Consider the following 23,787-nt stretch of genomic DNA (forward strand, 5'->3'; position numbering starts at 1 on the left):
AGGTGGCCTTTTAAATGTCCAGTACTCCCTTGAAGGTGGCCTATTAAATACACAGTGCTACCAGGAAGGTGGCCTTTTAAACCCCAGTGCTACCTGGAAGGTGGCCTTTAAAATACCCAGTGCTACCTGGAAGGTGGCCTTTTAAATACACAGTGCTCCCTGGAAGGTGGTCTTTTAAGTACCCAGTGCTCCCTGGAAGGTGGCCTTTTTAACACCTCGTGCTACCTGGAAGGTGGCCTTTAAAATACCCAGTGCTCCCTGGAAGGTGGCCTTTTAAACACCCAGTGCTCCCTGGAAGGTGGCCCTTTAAACACCCAGTGCTCACTGGAATGTGGCCCTTTAAACACCCAATGCTACCTGGAAGGTGGTCTTTTAAACACCCAGTGCTCCCTGGAAGGTGGCCTTTTAAACCCCAGTGCTCACTGGAATGTGGCCCTTTAAACACCCAGTGCTCCCTGGAAGGTGGTCTTTTTAACACCCAGTGTTACCGGGAAGTTGGCCTTTTAAACACCCAGTGCTCCCTGGAAGGTGGCTTTTTAAACACCCAGTGCTACCTGGAAGGTGGCCTTTAAAATACCCAGTGCTCACTGGAAGGTGACCTATAAAATACCCAGTGCTACCTGGAAGGTGGCCTTTAAAATACCCAGTGCTCCCTGGAAGGTGGCCTTTAAAATACCCAGTGCTACCTGGAAGGTGGCCTTTTAAACACCCAGTGCTCCCTGGAAGGTGGCCTTTTAAACACACAGTGCTCCCTGGAAGGTGGCCTTTAAAATACTCAGTGCTACCTGGAAGGTGGCCTTTAAAATACCCAGTGCAACCTGGCCTTTTTAACACCCAGTGCTCCCTGGAAGGTGGCCTTTAAAATACCCAGTGCTCCCTGGAAGGTGGCCTTTTTAACACCCAGTGCTCCCTGGAAGGTGGCTTTTTAAACACCCAGTGCTACCTGGAAGGTGGCCTTTAAAATACCCAGTGCTCCCTGGAAGGTGGCCTTTAAAATACCCAGTGCAACCTGGAAGGTGGCCTTTAAAATACCCAGTGCAACCTGGAAGGTGGCCTTTTAAACACCCAGTGCTCCCTGGAAGGTGGCCTTTAAAACACCCAGTGCTCCCTGGAAGGTGGCCTTTAAAATACCCAGTGCTACCTGGAAGGTGGCCTTTAAAATACCCAGTGCAACCTGGAAGGTGGCCTTTTAAACACCCAGTGCTACCTGGAAGGTGGCCTTTAAAATACCCAGTGCTACCTGGAAAGTGACGTTTAAAATACCCAGTGCTTCCTGGAAGTGGTCTTTTAATCGCCCAGTGCTACCTGGAAGGTGGCCTTTAAAATACCCAGTGCTCCCTGGAAGGTGGCCTTTAAAATACCCAGTGCAACCTGGAAGGTGGCCTTTAAAATACCCAGTGCAACCTGGAAGGTGGCCTTTTAAACACCCAGTGCTCCCTGGAAGGTGGCCTTTAAAACACCCAGTGCTCCCTGGAAGGTGGCCTTTAAAATACCCAGTGCTACCTGGAAGGTGGCCTTTAAAATACCCAGTGCAACCTGGAAGGTGGCCTTTTAAACACCCAGTGCTACCTGGAAGGTGGCCTTTAAAATACCCAGTGCTACCTGGAAAGTGACGTTTAAAATACCCAGTGCTTCCTGGAAGTGGTCTTTTAATCGCCCAGTGCTACCTGGAAGGTGGCCTTTAAAATACCCTGTGCCTCAATGAAGAGTGGTCTGGTAAAAACCCCGGGCTTGATATAGAGGGCTCTGTTACATACCCGGTGCTTGCAGGAGGGTGGTCTGTTACATACCCGGTGGTGGCGGGGGGTGGTCTGCTACATACCCGGTGGTGGCAGGGGGGTGGTCTGCTACATACCCGGTGCTGGCAGGAGAGCGGTCTGTGAAACCCCCATCGCTCTGGAGAGTGTCGATTGTCCAGGTCCCGAGGCACCGGTTGGCAGTGGGCTTCAGCTCAGACCATGCTTGTGCTGTGGGCAGCGAGGGGGCGCTGACGTGCCATGCCTGCCAGCCCAGACCCCTGACAATGAGGCAGAGGGGTGACGTACTGTGCCCACCAGACCCCAGACAATGGGCCCTGCTGCTGACAGGGGGGAAGCCGACTGCAGGAATGTTGCTGACATGCAGAGGTTAATCTGACCTGACAAGACAACGGGAGCTGGACAAACGCATGGAAAGTCACAGACCACCCACCCTAGGGAAACCTCAGTGTGAACAGAGGGGGGGGGTCCCCCGGGGGAGAGGGAGGAGCCACATCAGAACTCTAGTGGGCACTACTGCATGTGAGGGGCAACACCCCACCCCCACAGTACCCAGGGGTGTAATATCGTGATTATACAGGGGGGCTTTACTGATCTCTTCATGCCCATCCACACCAAGAAAGTCAAACAAACCCAAACACCAAAGACTTTAATTCCAGCAAACGTCCTCACTGACAAATCAGAGGCAACGTACCGTATGGAGACCGGCGTTTAATACCAGTGATGAATAGCAAAGCATTGTCCAATGCAATCAAACGTGGCGTCTTCCCGGGTCCCATCGAGACATCCACCGAACCAACCAGATATTGTCTACAGTCTCCACAACACGTCCTAACTATGGACCCGCAAACTCCTCCTCGGGAACCGTGGATCACCACCCATGTCCTGCACTGCCACGGCACACAGGGCACCCTCCAATGTCCTGCACTGCCACAGCAAACCGGACACCCTCCCATGCCCCAGCACACCGGGCACCTTCCCATGTCCTGCACTGCCACAGCACACCGGACACCCTCCCATGCCCTGCACTGCCACAGCACACCGGACACCTGCCACAGCACACCGGGCACCCTCCCATGTCCTGCACTGCCACAGCAAACTGGACACCCTCCCATGCCCCAGCACACCGGGCACCTTCCCATGTCCTGCACTGCCAAAGCACATCGGGCACCATCCGATGCCCTGCACTGCCACAGCACACCGGGCACCCTCCCATGCCCTGCACTGCCACAGCACACCGGACACCTGCCACAGCACACCGGGCACCCTCCCATGTCCTGCACTGCCACAGCACACCGGGCACCCTCCCATGCCCTGCACTGCCACAGCACACCGGGCACCCTCCCATGTCCTGCACTCCCACAGCACACCGGGCTCCCTCCCATGTCCTGCACTGCCACAGCACACCGGACACCCTCCCATGCCCCAGCACACCGGGCACCTTCCCATGTCCTGCACTGCCACAGCACACCGGGCACCCTCCCATGCCCTGCACTGCCACAGCACACCGGGCACCCTCCCATGCCCTGCACTGCCACAGCACACCGGACACCTGCCACAGCACACCGGGCACCCTCCCATGCCCTGCACTGCCACAGCACACCGGGCATCCTCCCATGCCCTGCAACAGCACACCGGGCTCCCTCCTATGCCCTGCACTGCCACAGCACACCGGACACCTTCCCATGCCCTGCACTGCTACAGAACACCGGACACCCTCCCATGTCCTGCCACAGCACACCGGGCTCCCTCCTATGCCCTGCACTGCCACAGCACACCGGGCACCCTCCCATGCCCTGCACTGCCACAGCACAACGGGCACCCTCCCATGCCCTGCACTGCCACAGCACACCGGGCACCCTCCCATGCCCTGCACTGCCACAGCACACCGGGCACCCTCCCATACCCTGCACTGCCACAGCACATCGGGCTCCCTCCCATGTCCTGCACTGCCACAGCACACCGGACACCCTCCCATGCCCCAGCACACCGGGCACCTTCCCATGTCCTGCACTGCCACAGCACACAGGGCACCCTCTCACGTCCTGCACTGCCACTGCACACCGGGCACCCTCCCATGCACTGCACTGCACAGCACACCGGGCACCCTCCCATGCCCTGCACTGCCACAGCACACCGGACACCCTCCCATGCCCTGCACTACCACAGCACACCGGGGACCCTCCCATACCCTGCAATGCCACAGCACACTGGACACCCTCCCATGTCCTGCACTGCCACAGCACACCGGGCACCCTCCCATGTCCTGCACTGCCACAGCACACCGGGCACCCTCCCATGTCCTGCACTGCCTCAGCACACCGGACACCTGCCACAGCACACCGGGCACCCTCCCATGTCCTGCACTGCCACAGCACACCGGACACCTGCCACAGCACACCGGGCACCCTCCCATGCCCTGCACTGCCACAGCACACCGGGCACCCTCCCATGCCCTGCACTGCCACAGCACACCGGGCACCCTCCCATTCCCTACACTGCCACAGCACACCGGGCACCCTCCCATGTCCTGCACTGCCTCCCATGTCCTGCACTGCTACAACATATCGGGCACCCTCTCATGCCCTGCCCTGCCACAGCACACCGGGCACCCTCCCATGTCCTGCACTGCCACAGCACACCGGGCACCCTCCTATGCCCTGCACTGCCACAGCACACCGGACACCCTCCCATGTCCTGCACTGCCACAGCACACCGGACACCCTCCCATGCCCTGCCACAGCACACCGGGCACCCTCCCATGCCCTGCCACAGCACATCGGGCCCCCTCCCATGTCCTGCACTGCCACAGCACACTGGGCACCCTCCCATGTCCTGCACTGCCACAGCACACCAGACACCCTCCCATCCCCTGCACTGCCACAGCACACCGGACACCCTCCCATGTCCTGCACTGCCACAGCACACCGGGCACCCTCTCATGCCCTGCACTGCCTCCCATGTCCTGCACTACCACAGCACACCGGGCACCCTCTCATGTCCTGCACTGCCACAGCACACCAGGCACCCTACCATGTCCTGCACTGCCACAGCACACCGGGCACCCTCTCATGCCCTGCACTGCCTCCCATGTCCTGGACTTCCACAGCACACCGGGCACCCTCCCATGCCCTGCATTGCCACAGCACACCGGGCACCCTCCCATGTCCTGCACTGCCACAGCACACCGGGAACCCTCCCATGTCCTGCACTGCCACAGCACACCGGGCTCCCTCTATGCCCTGCACTCCCACAGCACACCGGGCACCCTCCCATGCCCTGCACTGCCAAAGCACACCGGACACCCTCCCATGTCCTGCACTGCCACAGCACACCGGGCACCCTCCCATGCCCTGCACTGCCACAGCACACCGGGCACCCTCCCATGCCCTGCACTGCAACAGCACACCGGACACCCTCCCATGCCCTGCATTGCCACAGCACACCGGGCACCCTCCCATGTCCTGCACTGCCACAGCACACCGGGCACCCTCCCATGTCCTGCACTGCCACAGCACACCGGGCACCCTCCCATACCCTGCACTGCCACAGCACACCGGACACCTGCCACAGCACACCGGGCACCCTCCCATGCCCTGCACTGCCACAGCACACCGGGCACCCTCCCATGCCCTGCCACAGCACACCGGGCTCCCTCCTATGCCCTGCACTGCCACAGCACACCGGACACCTTCCCATGCCCTGCACTGCTACAGAACACCGGACACCCTCCCATGTCCTGCCACAGCACACCGGGCTCCCTCCTATGCCCTGCACTGCCACAGCACACCGGGCACCCTCCCATGCCCTGCACTGCCACAGCACACCGGGCACCCTCCCATGCCCTGCACTGCCACAGCACACCGGGCACCCTCCCATGCCCTGCACTGCCACAGCACACCGGGCACCCTCCCATACCCTGCACTGCCACAGCACATCGGGCTCCCTCCCATGTCCTGCACTGCCACAGCACACCGGACACCCTCCCATGCCCCAGCACACCGGGCACCTTCCCATGTCCTGCACTGCCACAGCACACCGGGCACCCTCTCACGTCCTGCACTGCCACTGCACACCGGGCACCCTCCCATGCACTGCACTGCACAGCACACCGGGCACCCTCCCATGCCCTGCACTGCCACAGCACACCGGACACCCTCCCATGCCCTGCACTACCACAGCACACCGGGAACCCTCCCATACCCTGCACTGCCACAGCACACTGGACACCCTCCCATGTCCTGCACTGCCACAGCACACCGGGCACCCTCCCATGTCCTGCACTGCCACAGCACACCGGGCACCCTCCCATGTCCTGCACTGCCTCAGCACACCGGACACCTGCCACAGCACACCGGGCACCCTCCCATGTCCTGCACTGCCACAGCACACCGGACACCTGCCACAGCACACCGGGCACCCTCCCATGCCCTGCACTGCCACAGCACACCGGGCACCCTCCCATGCCCTGCACTGCCACAGCACACCGGGCACCCTCCCATTCCCTACACTGCCACAGCACACCGGGCACCCTCCCATGTCCTGCACTGCCTCCCATGTCCTGCACTGCTACAACATATCGGGCACCCTCTCATGCCCTGCCCTGCCACAGCACACCGGGCACCCTCCCATGTCCTGCACTGCCACAGCACACCGGGCACCCTCCTATGCCCTGCACTGCCACAGCACACCGGACACCCTCCCATGTCCTGCACTGCCACAGCACACCGGACACCCTCCCATGCCCTGCCACAGCACACCGGGCACCCTCCCATGCCCTGCCACAGCACATCGGGCCCCCTCCCATGTCCTGCACTGCCACAGCACACTGGGCACCCTCCCATGTCCTGCACTGCCACAGCACACCAGACACCCTCCCATCCCCTGCACTGCCACAGCACACCGGACACCCTCCCATGTCCTGCACTGCCACAGCACACCGGGCACCCTCTCATGCCCTGCACTGCCTCCCATGTCCTGCACTACCACAGCACACCGGGCACCCTCTCATGTCCTGCACTGCCACAGCACACCAGGCACCCTACCATGTCCTGCACTGCCACAGCACACCGGGCACCCTCTCATGCCCTGCACTGCCTCCCATGTCCTGGACTTCCACAGCACACCGGGCACCCTCCCATGCCCTGCACTGCCACAGCACACCGGGCACCCTCCCATGTCCTGCACTGCCACAGCACACCGGGAACCCTCCCATGTCCTGCACTGCCACAGCACACCGGGCTCCCTCTATGCCCTGCACTCCCACAGCACACCGGGCACCCTCCCATGCCCTGCACTGCCAAAGCACACCGGACACCCTCCCATGTCCTGCACTGCCACAGCACACCGGGCACCCTCCCATGCCCTGCACTGCCACAGCACACCGGGCACCCTCCCATGCCCTGCACTGCCACAGCACACCGGACACCCTCCCATGCCCTGCACTGCCACAGCACACCGGGCACCCTCCCATGTCCTGCACTGCCACAGCACACCGGGCACCCTCCCATGTCCTGCACTGCCACAGCACACCGGGAACCCTCCCATGTCCTGCACTGCCACAGCACACCGGGCTCCCTCTATGCCCTGCACTCCCACAGCACACCGGGCACCCTCCCATGCCCTGCACTGCCATAGCACACCGGACACCCTCCCATGTCCTGCACTGCCACAGCACACCGGGCACCCTCCCATGCCCTGCACTGCCACAGCACACCGGACACCCTCCCATGCCCTGCACTGCCACAGCACACCGGGCACCCTCCCATGTCCTGCACTGCCACAGCACACCAGGCACCCTCTCATGCCCTGCCCTGAAACAGCACACCGGGCACCCTCTCATGCCCTGCTCTGAAACAGCACACCGGGCACCCTCCCATGCCCTGCCACAGCACACCGGGCACCCTCTCATGCCCTGCACTGCCACAGCACACCGGGCACCCTCCCTTGTCCTGCACAGCCACAGCACACCGGACACCCTCCCATGTCCTGCACTGCCACAGCACACCGGGCACCCTCCCATGTCCTGCACTGCCACAGCACACCGGGCACCCTCTCATGCCCTGCACTGCCACAGCACACCGGGCACCCTCCCTTGTCCTGCACAGCCACAGCACACCGGGCACCCTCCCATGTCCTGCACTGCCACAGCACACCGGGCACCCTCCCATGTCCTGCACTGCCTCCCATGCCCTGCACTGCCACAGCACACCGGGCACCCTCCCATGCCCTGCACTGCCACAGCACACCGGGCACCCTCCCATGCCCTGCACTGCCACAGCACACCGGACACCCTCCCATGCCCTGCACTGCCACAGCACACCGGGCACCCTCTCATGCCCTGCCCTGAAACAGCACACCGGGCACCCTCTCATGCCCTGCCCTGAAACAGCACACCGGGCACCCTCCCATGCCCTGAAACAGCACACCGGGCACCCTCTCATGCCCTGCACTGCCACAGCACACCGGGCACCCTCCCATGTCCTGCACAGCCACAGCACACCGGACACCCTCCCATGCCCTGCACTGCCACAGCACACCGGGCACCCTCCCATGTCCTGCATTGCCACAGCACACCGGGCACCCTCCCATGTCCTGCACTGCCACAGCACACCGGGCACCCTCCCATGTCCTGCACTGCCTCCCATGCCCTGCACTGCCACAGCGCACCGGGCACCCTCCCATGCCCTGCACTGCCACAGCACACCGGCACCCTCTCATGCCCTGCACTGCCACAGCACACCGGGCACCCTCCCATGTCCTGCACAGCCACAGCACACCTGACACCCTCCCATGCCCTGCACTGCCACAGCACACCGGGCACCCTCCCATGTCCTGCACAGCCACAGCACACCGGACACCCTCCCATGCCCTGCACTGCCACAGCACACCGGGCACCCTCCCATGCCCTGCACAGCCACAGCACACCGGGCACCCTCCCATGTCCTGCACAGCCACAGCACACCGGACACCCTCCCATGCCCTGCCACAGCACACCGGACACCCTCTCTGTGTGGAGAACCTAGTCAAGGCAACGAGACCCTCTTACCCCTCCCCCCCCGCCTCTACTCTACTCTCCCTGTGTGTCTCTCTTGTTTACCAACAACTCCTGCATCTTCCCATAAAACCTAAACTCGACCCTGAAGCCCCTGCGAAGCACATGCCAGTATCCCACCCGGGCGTCCGGCAAGGTCCTGCCCTTTCACTGAGAGATACTGGGTCAGATTTAAATCTTGGGTACTGTCTGTGCTCTGCTAGATCGCCCCGGTGGAGTACCAGATCTCCGCATTTAGAGATGTTCGTGGGCCCTGCAGCAATCTCCGGACGTTGGCCCGAGCTGCCATCACGGATGTTCCTGTGAAAGTGTTAAAAGCTTGGCGGACGGCTCCGTCACCCATAATGCCTGCCTGTCAAACTTTTAACGAGGTTTTGCTTTTTTTTTTATTTTTATTGCAAAGCTTAAAAAGCAAAAACTAATGACCCCCCCACCATATGAGTCATCTGTTGTGTGGGAGTCATTTTTGTTTTACTCACCCTTACTTTACTTCCCTCACGAACAGCAAAGAAAAACAAATCCCAGCATCCCCTCTAAATTGGGCCCAAGGTGTTGTAAGTAAACCCCTGGGGCCTGATGGATCCGGCCGTCGGGGGAGTACATCAGCCAGAAGGCTTCCCGCTGACGTAAAGTCCACCAGTTTGTAAATCAGGCGGGCGGACCTTCCGTTTGGCAGAGAGGGTACTCGTTGCAACGGTGATGGACAAACTTCTCCCCAAAACTCTCAATCTGCCGCAGTGTCGCTCCCATTGAATCAGTCAAGAATACCAAATGCGCGGCACATTACACACACAGAGGGTCCCTGGCTGTCAGTCATTCCTGTTCTCTCAGTGGCCGTCGACATGGCCGACCCCCAAATCCTGCCTAAGAACCTTAGCCGTGTATGACTCAAGCAGTCATTGAATATTACCCCAAAGCGAATCTGAGACAATCCCTTCGAATAAACCTCCAATCAGAAACCAGAGGTTTTGCCTCTTGTATCAAATATAGATTCAGATGGTGGTTTACCTTCCTTCTGCAAGAGAGAAATCCCTCCAGCAGTTGCTGTCGTCGAATGAGCCTCCGGGACCTGCAAGCGCCTGGATGCCCCATTGGGTGATTAGCTACCTTTACAAGTACTGATGGATTGACTGACCTCCACCTCAGACTGCCCCAATAGCGGTCTGTACTGCTCTCTTCGTTAGGGTATCATAGCTTCTGGCTAGCTCCAGGATCCCCCGGGTACCACTCCACTCCACACATTCAGTATTCATTCATCCAACCCTGGACGGCGGGACAGTGCACAGCATGTGATCTAGCACCCCAGTGTGTCCCAGTTTACTCCTCCGCTGGACTCACTCTCCCCTCAAACTCAACCGGAAAGAATAAACCTGACCATGGCGACGACATGTGGGCGCTGTGCACCCCGGGGCGCCCTCGGATGGGACCTCAGACACCCCCACTGCGACGGCCACGATGATCTCCCGCACTAGTGACAACGTGTGCACAACCTGCTCCGACCCCTTAAGTACTCAAGCTCTGAAACCACAACTGCAGAGAGAGGGAACGATGGGGGGGCTACAGGGACCACTGATGAGCAAGACTCCCCCCTGGAAAGAGACCACAGGCCCACCTGAGAGATGACGTCCCACAGCTGAAGGTTATTGACACTGTTTATTGGCTTACAATGAGATACGTCATACATCGGGTCACAGGTAGAAATCACAGCAAGGAGAAGCCTTAGCAGAGCCGCGCATAGAGGGTGGGGTGGATATACTGGGGGTCTCACTACCGCCTCCCCTGCTGCGGCCTCAGGGAGCGCCCCCCACCGTGCCTCGGTCCTTCCAGTGCTCCCCACGGTGCCACCCCTGCTGAAATACATGTTACCCACAATGCCCCAGCATCTCAGCAGGGCTTCAGTGATGTCCTCTCTGGTCCCACGGATGCCACACAGGCGGGGAGGTGATTGGCAGGGGAAGACCACCCACGGTGCCCAGGATGCTTCCAAATGCCTTTCATGGGAGTTTCCTGTCCTACGCTGGGGCACTCCTGGGGGGCACATGGAGGAGGTTTGCCTTGTCATCTGTCATCTTTGTGATTTTCTCTACGTTGCCAGCCTTCAGAGTTGCCAACAACTGGAGGTGAGCTATACTGAGAGATTACCCACAATGCACCGTGCCTGCATCAGTCTTCCCTTCGGGTCGAGTCACCTGCCACCCTAGGACGCCACACCGAGGACGTGAAGCGGAGTGCCAGGCTCAGGAGATGCACCCATCGCTGCAGGGCACTCTCGCGCCACCCTAAGCCATCCAGGTCACCTCCACTGGAGAGCCCAGAACTCTGTGTCCATCTATGTCCTACACAGCGGAGCACGTGCTCTTCTAGGGCCCCAAGAGGGGCGAGGCCTTCTGGTGAGGAAATTGAGCCCACAGACATATCTAATGCTTCCAAGGCAACATGGTATCCCAGCGCATGGAGTCTACACGTGTGCACGAGGGTATCCAGCAATGAAACATGTATGGTGCTTAGAACTCCCACCAAGGGTGTCCGTGGCGCTGACCTCTGCTTGGGTCACTCATCGGTGCACTTCAACATGCGCAGCAAAGGTACTTCCCAAAGACATTTACAGCTGGCAAACGCCTCCTGTGGAGATGAACACATGTATTTTAACCATGTTGTGAAATTGCTTTCTAGCTTTCTGAAGTTGAGAGATCCATACGGAAGCCAGAGCACCGCTTCCTAGAGAGGGGGATCAGGGCTTGTTGGGCCAGTGAGCCGAGATTCAGCTGGAGGAACCCTGAAACCTCACCGGTGGCCCCAGTACGGGCATGTTTCTACCTGATGGGTGGCTGGGGTTAGGAAATCCTCACCGAGGGCCTACCTCTGACCCTCAGAGGCTAAAACCTTCTCACAGTTCACGCCAGAAGCAGTCCATTGGGAAACTGGAGAACTTGAGACCTCCTGGAAGGCAGACAGGGATGGGACAAGAGATGAACTGCCCTTTCCAAGAGCACCCCATTAAACAACGTATTCGTAAAGCGCACATTCACCCAGATGGGTATTTTGGTGCTGAATAACAGATGCTTTTTGTTACCCAACTCAATGGTACTCACTTGAAGGATGAAAGGCTGAGCAGGTCCACTGTACTAACGGGGCAGCTTGAGGAGTAGGCCGTAGTGGGGCAGAGAGGGTCAAAACATCACCACTAGTGTGAGGCAGAGTGGGCTTGGCCATCCACAGCAATGGCTGGATTCTTGGCCCTTTCGACAGGTGTCGGAAGGGCTGGGACAGAACCCTGTGGGAGCAAAGCCTGACTTATCCCTCTGACTCTCAGGCCTTTTCAGAGATCTCCAGCTGTCCCTCTATCTCTGCTGCATCTGTATCTTCACAGCTGTGGTGGGCATCAGTGTAACAGAGACCAGTGTCCTACAAGGACCGACTCCCGCCCTGAGATGAAGTCAGGGCCTAGAACCCTCACTTGACGCTCTTCTTCTCCACACTCCCTTTCCTGATGTCACTAGTCAACCCTTGCCTTAGACCCCTTCCCCGGCAGCGAAGTAGCCTCTTACGAACGTCCACTATCCTTTCCACGTGTCACTTGCTCCGCTCCACTGGCCAGACGGAAGTCCACTATATGACCCCTGAAAAGAAATTGCCCTCATTGGACCAGGGGGTGGCTGGAGGGAACACCTGACACCTTCCATGTTGCTACCTTCACACCCCTTGAACTCCCAAATTCAATGCATTTTATCTATAAAATGTCAAGAAATCCAGACTGCTCTAAAAGTCTCTATGGAAGGCTCAGGCTCTCATTTTGGAAAACCCATACTTAGAACAGCGACACCAGCTGGTTGTATAAAGAACTGCATCTTAGTCTATTGAGCATTTCTATGAGAGGGAGGGTTCAGTGAGAATCATGCTGAAAAAGAATTAAGGCCCTCATTATGTCTTCGGTGGTCTATAACGTAGACCGCCGAAGTCCCACCAGCCACAAGACGGCCAGGGATGGCGGTCATCCGACCACCATATTATGACTGCTGGCGGCTCTTCTCCAGAATTTGGGCAGAGAGCCGCCAGCAGCCATACCGGCGGTCGGTGGTGCAGTGGCGGCTGCTCCGCTGGCAGTGCCCCGTCATCACAACCCCGCCACGCCTCTTACGAGTTAGCAATAGGCGTGGCGGTGTTGTGGTGACGGGGCAGTGCCGCCGGAAAAGGCCCCAAGGATCCCGTCCCCTCCCGGACATCCATGGTGTAAAGGTAAGTGCCCGCCCGATAGGGGAGGGGGAGTGATGAGTGGTGGGTGTCTGCATGGGGGGGGGTGTGATTGGAGGGGGTGGTGTTTGTGTGCGTGTATGTGTGTGATTGTGAGTGTCTGTATGAGTGCGTGAATGCGTGATTGCATGTGTGTGTGGTGCGTGCATGCTTGGGTGGTGGGGTCTCTAGGGGCTTGGAGGGACAGTGGCTTGGAGAAGTCGCATACTGATGACAGGAATGTAAATTCCTGTTTCCAATATCCTTTCTGCCAGTTTTTCCTGGCGGGGTTGCCACCAGGAAATCCCTGGCAGAAAGGAGGCTCCATATACCGTCGGTGGTCTATGGTGGACCACCGGGGTGAAGGTGGTCCACCTTCACCCCGGTGGTCCAACCACACTGGCGGTACAGACGGTGAACTGTCTGCTTTGCAGCCTGTTCACCGCTGTGGTCATAATCTGGTGGTCCAGCACCGCCACGCCGTCGGCAGTGTTAGCGCCACCGCCAGCACGGCGGACCTGGACCGCCAATGTCCTAATGAGGGCCTAAGGGTTTAAAAGCAAAGGTTGCCACAATTTGTTGGTGGTTTGTGGTTTCACCAGCACTTGATCTGTATTCTGAATTTTTCCATGCGCTATGGAGCAATGAACTTCAAAGTTTGCGCTACGATACAAAAAGATAAGGGCATTAATTGCTCTGGCAGATGGGATACTCCATGAGAAGGTGATGGCTGTCCGGTCCTGATTACTGCAAGTGCCATAGGCTACAATGCACTTGTAACACGGTGGACAATCCGCCCGTCCCCCAAACTCTAAATAAGTCACTTCAAGCCCTAGGACCGGAGGGTATTGGAAGCGTCACATTGTTGTTTCGCTTGGCCGAGAGCTACCGTTCCGTCGTCATAGAAGGGGGAGGCCAGCTTGATTCTACCTTTATAACTTCCAGGGGACCCCAGGACATGGCTTTTGCAGAGTCCAGCTCAATGGCTGCACATTCACATTGTGGGGTGTTGACCTTTATGTAACGTTGCTGACCGCCCAGGGGATGCACAGTATATTTTCACATAAAGTGTCAGACATATTTGCTGTCTACAGTCAACAAGCTCCTTTCCTTTTCATGTTCGTAAAGCAACTGCGCTGACCACTGTATTCATTGCAGATTGGTGCTCCGAGTCCCTCTCCGATGATGCTTGAAAGACAGAGAAGACTTGCGCCATCAGAGACACAAATAAAGGTTGCCACCTTGGTAATGTGTTGGGAAACCTCAGGCAAGGAGACATTCCAGACTCTTCCACAGAAATGCAGGAGGGAGTCTGATGAAAGGTTCTAAATTTCATGGATTGGGAAAGACCCACCATGGGACCACATGGGCGGCTGTGTAAGATCAACAAAGATCTCATCAGCATTCTCTCACTCGAAGGACACCTAAGAGTGAGCGACGGTGCCGCGTGCCACCCAAGGGGCAAACACAGCTAAAGGGGGGCAACAGGACAGGGGTTCTGCTGTACGTGGGATGAACTCTCAGTCCCGGCTCAAGCTTCTCTCTGCAGGTCTAAGTGGCCATGAGAGGTTGCATGATTGATGCCTCCTGCTTCGCACAGCAAGGATGTTGTCCACTTACCTACCTAATGCATGGTTAAAATCAATGCTTTCCAGGAAACAAGCACAGACCGCTGACTTATCCAACACTCAGCGAGTATCTGAGGCACAGAAACAAACAGACAGAACAAGAAACACTGACTGCTGGAACAGCAGATGGTCGCTAGAGTGGGTTTCAATGTCTCAGCCATCTCGTTTGACGTGTTATGAAAGCTCTACCCATTGGCTACTGGAACTAAGCAGTGGAGAACAGGGTGGAATTGTGGGGGGCATGAAATTCTTCCAAACCACAAACAAAAACAGTGAGTAGCACTTCCCCTGTTACTGGCTATCTGGGCGCTGTGGAGTCCAGTGTTCACAGTTCCAAAACTTTCAATTCCTTCTTGTTGGAGAGTAGTCTTGGTGTCCTGTTGTACGAAAACTCTTTGATTTTGTAGAGCACATTAAGAGAGTCAAAAGGTAAACCTTTTTTGGATGGATTGACTTGGACAAAGGAAAGTGGGTGAAGCGTTCCCAGTGCGTACCCCAATAGTATTTGTGGAGTTGCAGTTGTCTTGTCAATGGCAAGTCCAATGGGACCTTTCAGTCTCATGATACAACGCACGAGGAACTCAGAGCAGCTTCCCGCACAGTCCCACCAGTTGGATAGAACATGATATTGGAAGGGACGTAAAGGTATTCCAGAGCTCATCAAAACTTGGCAGTAGCCCTGCCCTCCCCACATGCCCTTGCCCCAACATTGTCACAGACAGACTGACCAAAAATGAATGTAGAAATAGAAGTTTCGCATCTTCGGCCCCTGCCCTGGGCGGGGGGCACTGTTGTGAGCGGCCGCAGAGGTGGAGAAAGACATTCACAAATGAGGTGGCACTCAACGTGGCATTGTGCATAGTGTGATGGAAGCTGCGCCCGTAGGATGTCATCGGAGCACCACCAGGGGTGAACCGGAAAAGTTTTACACAAAACGACAAGACATTGCTGACGAGCAGGCGCTTTTACAAACACGGCCTCCCCAAATCGATAAAAAAGTGAGTTCCCGACTTCCTGTAAGTAAAATATGCAGCACCCACAGCCAACAGAACCGAGATATTGAGGGGCGGGAATGTTTCTCGTTGGCTTGGTCGAGTGTTCAGTGGGAGATGGATGGCAGGGGCTTTGGGTGGGAGCAGCGGTACGTTCACATCACCGTACAACACTTGCAGCGCTGCTTCTTCACCGGCACGTCCTGCTCGCCTTCCTTGGGCTCAGTGTCGTTGGCCTCTGGCTTTTCCCCCAGTGGGTTGTCTCCCTTCTGCAACAATGTAGCTGCCTCGGACGCATCCCCGTTGGGCGGGTTGTGGTCCTTCGCTTCGTCATCTGCAGCGGCCGGCTTGTTCTCGCCGTCCTCGATAACTACCAGCTCCGCCTTGATGGTTCCCTCCAGGCCCAGCACCTTCTTGGTCTCGTTCTCGTCCTCCACGTTCTGGTAGCCCATGAAGATCATGGTGACGGGCTGCTCCTTGCTTGGCTCGGTGCCTTCGCTGTTGACCAGGACCTTGGGGCTGTCCACTACTTTGGCTTGCACCCCGGTGATTTCTTTCCTCGGCGTGTTCTTTTGGCTGGGGGCCTTCTTCTCCTTTTCATGGTCTTCGCTTAGCGTGACCTCGTCTGCTTTGTGGATCAGCTCCTCCACCTCGGTAGAGCTGAGGAGGTGGACTCCGTTCTCCACGATTCCTTCATCGCTTCGGACTTCGTGCACCACTGTGGGGAGAAGACACAAAATTCAGTACACGGAAGCTACAGACAGAGCTAAACCCTCGGCCCAAGTCAACATTTACACCATGCCAGACAACTGAAGGAGAGCACAGGAAGAACATCTTAAAGCAGTCCTACAGCATCGCCCGGGCATGCCCGGAAATGCTCACAATGGCCTTCATAGAATGAGTCAGCCCAACCGAAGGAATAAAGAACTGGCCTTAGGGTAAGACTCTGGGTCTCCTGGCATGCTATGAATGGATGAAGAATATGGGAATTGCCGCCACCTATCCCCACCGCCCCAAATTAGAAAGGATTTCCAAAGCTCATAATTCATAGTTACAAGGTACCCACAAACAGTAGCCCATGCTTAAAATGTAGCAAAACCAGTAACCTTTTCACAGCTATAACACCTCCCTGCATTTAAGTAAATGCCCAAACCAAGGGGTACGCAGCCGCCAAATCTACACAGGCTTAAGACGATGTGAAAAACCTTGGGGTTCTAGCTGCTGTTGGTTTCCTGTAAAGCACTTTTTTCACAAATTAAGCACTGCCAGCACCCCAAGCTTTAGCAGGTCCACAAAACACCAGACCACACTTTGCCCACAACCAGTCAACATTTATCTGCCTCCCAAAAGTTATAGTCACACTGAAGGATTAGTGGGCCAATTTCAGGATCCCCAATAGACACACAGTGGCTGCTCTGGTAACCCCACTTTCAAGAGGAACACCACAAACCCATGCAATTCAAAACCAGTCCCAATGCCGCCAGGGCTCCCAGTATCCCCGGAGTCCTTAAAATAAGTGACCACATGCTAGTCATACACAGCATCTGTAGATGAAGAGATCACCTACAACTCTGCAGTAAACCCCAAGCCAAAGGCCACAGACATGGACCGGACCAGCTCCAGGCAGGTGGTGCCAGGCAGTGAACTGACATGAACGGATGAACCTCGCGGAAGCTGGCCATGGATTGATGGCCTACAGGGCCAGGTTTGGGGGAACTTGCATCTGTGGGGATGTGCCCTGGAGTGGCCCTGTGTAGGGGAAGGGAAGCTCAGTTTCAGCTTTAGAGATGAGCCTTGGAGGAGTGGTGTGAGGCTCGTTGACCACCTCCCTCCAGGTCATTACAGACACTGTTTCCAGTCCTAAACGTTCAACAGATGGACTAATGCATTCTGGGTGTTGCAGTTATCTTCCCCTTAACTAACTAGGTTAACACATTTGAAATCAGTGACTCGTGGGTGAAACATTCAGGACTGGAGACAGTGTGGATCTTGGCCTGGAGCGAGGTGGTCACCCGAGGGAGGGCGTAAGCAACTTTCCGCCTCAGCCTCCAAAGGCTTGGCCCATGCAGAGACTAGGACCGGTGAAGCAGCGTGGGGCACATGGTTGCATTTATTCTCATTTTCTGTCTCTTGGACCAGCAAGGAGCAAACCATGGAAGGGCAGCTTGGGGCCAGTGTTACCTTTCCACACATGGTCAGCACCATCCCACCTTGCAGAGCAGTCGTCTGAGAGCGGGGTGTCAGGATGGGGAGTTACCTTTCCGCTCGTCCTCGTACACCTTGACCCCCTGCAAGGAGAGGTCCTGGGGGAGCAGGGTGGTGCTGGACAGAACTTTGGTCTCCCCCGTCAGCCTGTCCTTCTCCACTGTGATCTCCACTGAGTACATGGCTGGACAGAAACAGGACAGTCATGGTTAGAGACCCCACTCACACGTGTCCCCCTGGATTCATGTGCGTAGAGCAGGAGAAAGCAGCTGGCACTGGCGATGCAGGAGGGGCGTGCCAGCAGGGCGAGAGGAAGGTGCCAGGAGGCATGCGAACTTAGGAGGTGGTGCAAGCCAGCCCTATGCCCTGCTTGGAGAGCGCACAGTTCATCCTACTTGTGAAAGAACAAGAGGTTGTGCATTCGCACTGTGAGAACTGATTACCTAACTCTGAAACAAAACCAGCTCCGGACCCAAGATTTTCAGACCCTCTGACAAACATCCTCTTGTGAGGTTGTCTCCAGTGGCCCTAATGTAGAAGAAGCGCCGCCAATAAAACTCACAATGGGATTCAATCTAGACCCTCTTCCATTTGTGAGAGACCACCAAGGTGCACATTGTGGCAGGAAATGGCCGTTATTCGTGACAGCAAGTAAACATTGCAGCAGGAAGTGCACTACACAACAGGTAGTTAACACTGTGGCAGGAAGAGCACATTACAACAGGAAGTTAACACTATGGCAGGAAGTGCACTACACAACAGGAATTTAACACTATGAGAGGAATTGCACTATACAACAGGAAGTTAACACTATGGCAGGAAGTGCACTATATGACAAGAAGTTAACACTATGACAGGAAGTGCACTATACAACAGGAAGTTAACACTATAGCAGGAAGTGCACTATACGACAGGAAGTTAACACTATGGCAGGAAGTGCACTATATGACAAGAAGTTAACACTATGGCAGGAAGTGGAAATTATGACAGGAAGTTAACACTATGGAAGGAAGTGCACTATATGACAGGAAGTTAACACTATGGCAGGAAGTTCACTATATGACAGGAAGTTAACAATATGGCAGGAAGTGGACATTATGACTGGAAGTTAACACTATGGCAGAAAGTGGACATTATGACAGGAAGTTAACACTATGGCAGAAGTGCACTATACGACAGGAAGTTAACACTATGACAGGAAGTAGACATTATGGCAGGAAGTTAACACTATGGCAGGAAGTGCACTATACGACAGGAAGTTAACACTATGGCAGGAAGCGCACTATATGACAGGAAGTTAACAATATGACAGGAAGCGGACATTATGACTGGAAGTGGACATTATGACTGGAAGTTAACACTATGGCAGGAAGTGGACATTATGAGAGGAAGTTAACACTATGGCAGGAAATGCACTCTATGACAGGAAGTTAACACTATGGCAGGAAGTGGACATTATGACAGGAAGTTAACACTATGGTAGGAAGTGCACTATATAACAGGAAGATAACACTATGGCAGGAAGTGGACATTATGACTGGAAGTTAACACTATGGCGGGAAGTGGACATTATGAGAGGAAGTTATCACTATGGCAGGAAGTGCACTATATGACAGGAAGGTAACACTATGGCAGTAAGTGGACATTATGACTGGAAGTTAATACTATGGGCAGAAAGTGGACATTATGACAGGAAGTTGACATTGTGGCAGGAAGTGCACTATATGACAGGAAGTTAACACTATGGCAGGAAGTGCACTACACAACAGGAAGGTAACACTATGGCAGGAAGTGGACATTATGACTGGAAGTTAAGACTATGGCAGGAAGTGGACATTATGACTGGAAGTTAACACTATAGCAGGAAGTGCACTACACAACAGGAAGGTAACACTATGGCAGGAAGTGGACATTATGACTGGAAGTTAATACTATGGGCAGGAAGTGGACATTATGACAGGAAGTTGACATTATGGCAGGAAGTTAACACTATGGCAGGAAGTGCACTACACAACAGGAAGTTAACACTATATCAGGAAGTGGACATAATGACTGGAAGTTAACACTATGGCAGGAAGTGGACATTATGACAGGAAGTTAACACTATGGCAGGAAGTGCACTATACGACAGGAAGTTAACATTATGGCAGGGAGTGCACTATACAACAGGAAGTTAACACTGTGGTAGGAACTACACATAGAATTGTAAAAACGATAGCGGACAAGTAAGCTGAGCTGTAAACAATAATAACTGGCTGAGGATGTGCACGGAAGGGCAGATGTATGAACACCCTTCTTGGTCCGTGGCAGAGAGACATGGTAAAAACATATGTCTGAACTTTTTGCAGCAGCCAGGCGAGTGAGATTTCAGGGTGCAGTGTCATCCTAGGTAACATTCACTGTAGGTGGGAAAGTCACAGGTCTTTAAACTGTATGGTTTGATATTCTACATTTGTGAGCTCATCTAAAGCGCTGTGATTAACATTCAGTGTGCTTTGCCATAGGTTGTTTACAGACATTACGTGGCTGCTTACTTTCTGAGGTCTCGTTTTCCAAAGTAACACTGTTTGCTCCATGACCTCTGGCTGCTGCACTTAACATGGGAGCTCGGGCAGCAGTACTAACACTGCCCCGGGTCCGTGCCACAAAAGCGACTCAAACTGGCAGAAAGTGCTAATTTGTGATTTGTTTTCCAGCACAAAACTTCATTTTTGCCGGGAAGTACCCCTAAAGTTACAGCAAGGAGCGTGGGTGCTGGTTTGCATTGCTTTGCATCAAGGAGGCGTCCCATGAGTGGTACGTGGGCTTGCCAAGCAGACACCCATCGTTTTCAATGCACAGTCCCAGCCACAAACCATGGTAGACAGGGATTTGCACCATGAAATAATCTCTCTTCAGGTCGGTGATAAAAAAGAGAAATGTTTTTATGTTTCCAAACATTTGAGTTCACATGTGTGGTGCCCTGTACGGCACACGTCGCGAGACGGACTGTGCCCATGAAGTGCCACCTGAGAACTGCAAGGTGCGATGTAACCACTTCCCCCTGGTGTGTATGTGCACTTGGGTATGCATGAATAGCATTTTTAGATTTGTGAGATTTTCAGCCTCTGATTAATGCACTTCCTACTGCAAAGGGTCCTGATTACTGGAGATATGCTGTCATAGTGCTGTTACTCTACACTGCTTACGGTCACACTCTGTGCCCCACACAAACCCCACACAGGGGAGGGCACCGTACTGACCCTCCTGATGCACCCAGTCCTCCCAAACTCCTAAAGTGGAGCCCCCATGGCTCTTATATCCAGCAGTCCTAGAAATGTCCCTCCTTTTCCATCCACTGTGCTTCAAACCAATGCTTTTGTGTACAAACATAGCCTTATTAGAGAACAAGGCGAAGAAGGAACACGTTCAGAGTGGCACAGCGAGAACTGGGATGAAACAGCACCAATCATTTGGGAAGGATCAGAACAAGGATTAAGAAAACCAAACCAAGAACCTAGATCTAGGGTGCGGAGTATGTTATTTACTCCATCAGGGTGACGGAGTAAATTAGCCCATCGCCCAGATGGAGTACCCGTACTCCGCATTTAGAGATGTCTGCAGGCCCTGCGGACACCTCTAGTCATTGGCAGGAACCGCAGTCACAGCAATTCCTATCAGTGTGTGATACCTATACTTTGACGGACAGCTCCATCTGGCTTGACTTCCCAAAGAAGGATTTTGAGTGTCTAAAAAGCAAATGCAAGTGACCCCCACACCACAGGAATCTTATCTCTACACCGGGTGGACAGTGTTATATGTAAACCTCCAATGGCCCATACTCCGTCGGCGTCAGAGGAGCATGTCGGTGAGAGAGCCGGAGTAGTCTCCTTCGCTGACATACTTAAGGTCACCCCGCTGGTACATCACGCTGTGGACTGAGGGTTTGGTGAAGTAAACATGTACTAGAAGCAGCAAAGTGTACTCTCTGGTGTTGCTTACGAGCAGCTCTTGTGTTCTGGACACATCACTTGAGTAAAGCAGTGTAGGAAACAACAACAAGTGGGTGAAAGACAATGCAGTAACCAGACCAAAACTAGATGAACTCAGCGAGGAGGAGTGAGCTTGTTGTCAGTGCAGGGGAAGGCTAACTTAGCACGCCTAGAGCACTCACTCCTGGCTAAAGGCTTGGCATTGCCAGCAGGCAGCGTGGCATGGGCAGGAAAGCTAAGATGGGCGCATGCATCACCCCACCTGTCCAGGGGGAGGCAATGCATGGCCAGTGGAGCAGGAAGGGGGCAGGAGGTGGCAGGGTATTCAGGAAGCAGCGTGGCACCTTGCCAGAGGTCAAACAAGAGTCAAGCGTGAGCACGAGCATAGGTACATATACAGCTTCCCATACATTAATCTGAGCAGTTCTCGAAGTTCTACCAAAGATGTTCTAAAAGTAAGAGAACTGAGGTACAGACAGGTAAACTCATGTTGCCACAATCACACAAGTTGGCCTAGAGGGGACCCTGGGAGAAGAAACCCGTGGCTTGACTCCACACAAGATATCGTAAAGTGGAGGAAGTTCAGCTGGACTTACCACTTCCTACAACATTGGAGGACCCTTCCTGCGTCCCCACCCTGCCCTAGACCAGATGTGGGGCCCGGAGGTTCTGAGGTCCTTCAGCCAGTTAGTGGTGAAGACCCTTACTTCAAGGGTTTGCATGGATGACCCTTCCTGCCTCCCCACCCTGCCCTAGACCAGATGTGGGGCCCGGATGTTCTGAAGTCTTTCATCCAGTTAGTGGTGAAGACCCTTACTTCAAGGGCTTGCATGGAGGACCCTTCCTGCCTCCCCACCCTGCCCTAGACCAGATGTGGGGCCCGTAGGTTCTGAGGTCTTTCAGCCAGTTGGTGGTGAAGACCCTTACTTCAAGGGCTTGCATGGAGGACCCTTCCTGCCTCCCCACCCTGCCCTAGACCAGATGTGGGGCCCAGAGGTTCTGAGGTCCTTCAGCCAGTTAGTGGTGAAGACCCTTACTTCAAGAGTTTGTATGGAGGGTGTCTGACCAGGGAAGGACCTGATATGTCTAGGATGACCATAGGCCAGGGGTGCGCGACGGACCTCGCCATCGAGTGCTGCATTAATATGTCACCAGGCCTTATCAGGACTAGCTCAGTTTACATAAAACTCCAGACTAGCATCAGTGGGCGGTCGGCCACCCTTTGCAGTCTGGAATACAGTGTCAACAGCAGAGAGAGTCCGCCCATACTCAATGCCCAAAAGAAATGTTTATTTATTTCAACATGTTTATCTGGATTCAGCCACTAGATGGCGGAATATTGCACTTCTTATGACACTAGTAAAGGTTTCTTGAGCAGTGGGCTGCAACCTGAGGGCCACAGGTGCAAACCCAGCCCTCAACATATACTACCCAGACCCACACTAAGCCGGGTCATTGGTATAAAAAACATCATGAGGTCCCGCTTGAAGTCATGAGGAGTCCGGAACACGCTGGCCTCTTCCTGCCCTAGAGGAATGTACTTGCCCCACCCTTAGTTAAAGGGTGTATTAGCTACTTGCAGGTCTGATACGTCATCTCCTGCGGCGTCACCACAGCTGCCAAGGTTTCAGATTGCCATGAGTGACATTTTCATGATTTCAGTATAATCAGTGGCATTTCAATGACTATGAGTGACACTTTCTCTGGAGCAAAATCAAGTGATGAAGCTGAGGGAAGTATATAAAGCAACGAGGAACTCTAAGAAGATCTTAAAACTGCTACAAAGCACCAGAAATGGGAGGGCACCACCTAGTGGCCATGTAACCCTGGGTGCATTGCACTCCCCACACGCTCTTCATTCCTCCAGGGCGGGCCAGCCTCTTTGGGGTCCGCACAACCTTATTTGATTAATGGTCTATGGGGAGGAGGCACATGTGGGGCCCCCTTCCT

At 55.1% G+C, this 23,787-nt stretch overlaps 1 protein-coding gene across 2 annotated transcripts in view; it reads right to left on the bottom strand.

Annotated features, from left to right (window-relative positions):
- Nucleotides 1-10,445: 10,445 nt before the first annotated feature.
- Nucleotides 10,446-23,787, bottom strand: part of PALM (paralemmin) — a 190,018-nt gene continuing 176,676 nt past the window's right edge. The window contains exons 8-9 of one of the 2 annotated variants that reach the window (XM_069215579.1): nt 17,919-18,050; nt 15,681-16,379 (exon numbers count right to left, since the gene is read on the bottom strand). In XM_069215579.1, coding sequence (XP_069071680.1) covers nt 15,817-16,379; nt 17,919-18,050 — 695 coding nt within the window. In that variant the 3' untranslated portion in view covers nt 15,681-15,816. Of the gene's footprint in view, nt 16,380-17,918; nt 18,051-23,787 lie in introns of both variants that reach the window. The other variant, XM_069215580.1, reaches the window with a different exon arrangement.

Source organism: Pleurodeles waltl, chromosome 12 (genome assembly GCF_031143425.1).
Source record: "Pleurodeles waltl isolate 20211129_DDA chromosome 12, aPleWal1.hap1.20221129, whole genome shotgun sequence".
Classification (NCBI taxonomy): Eukaryota; Metazoa; Chordata; class Amphibia; order Caudata; family Salamandridae; genus Pleurodeles; species Pleurodeles waltl.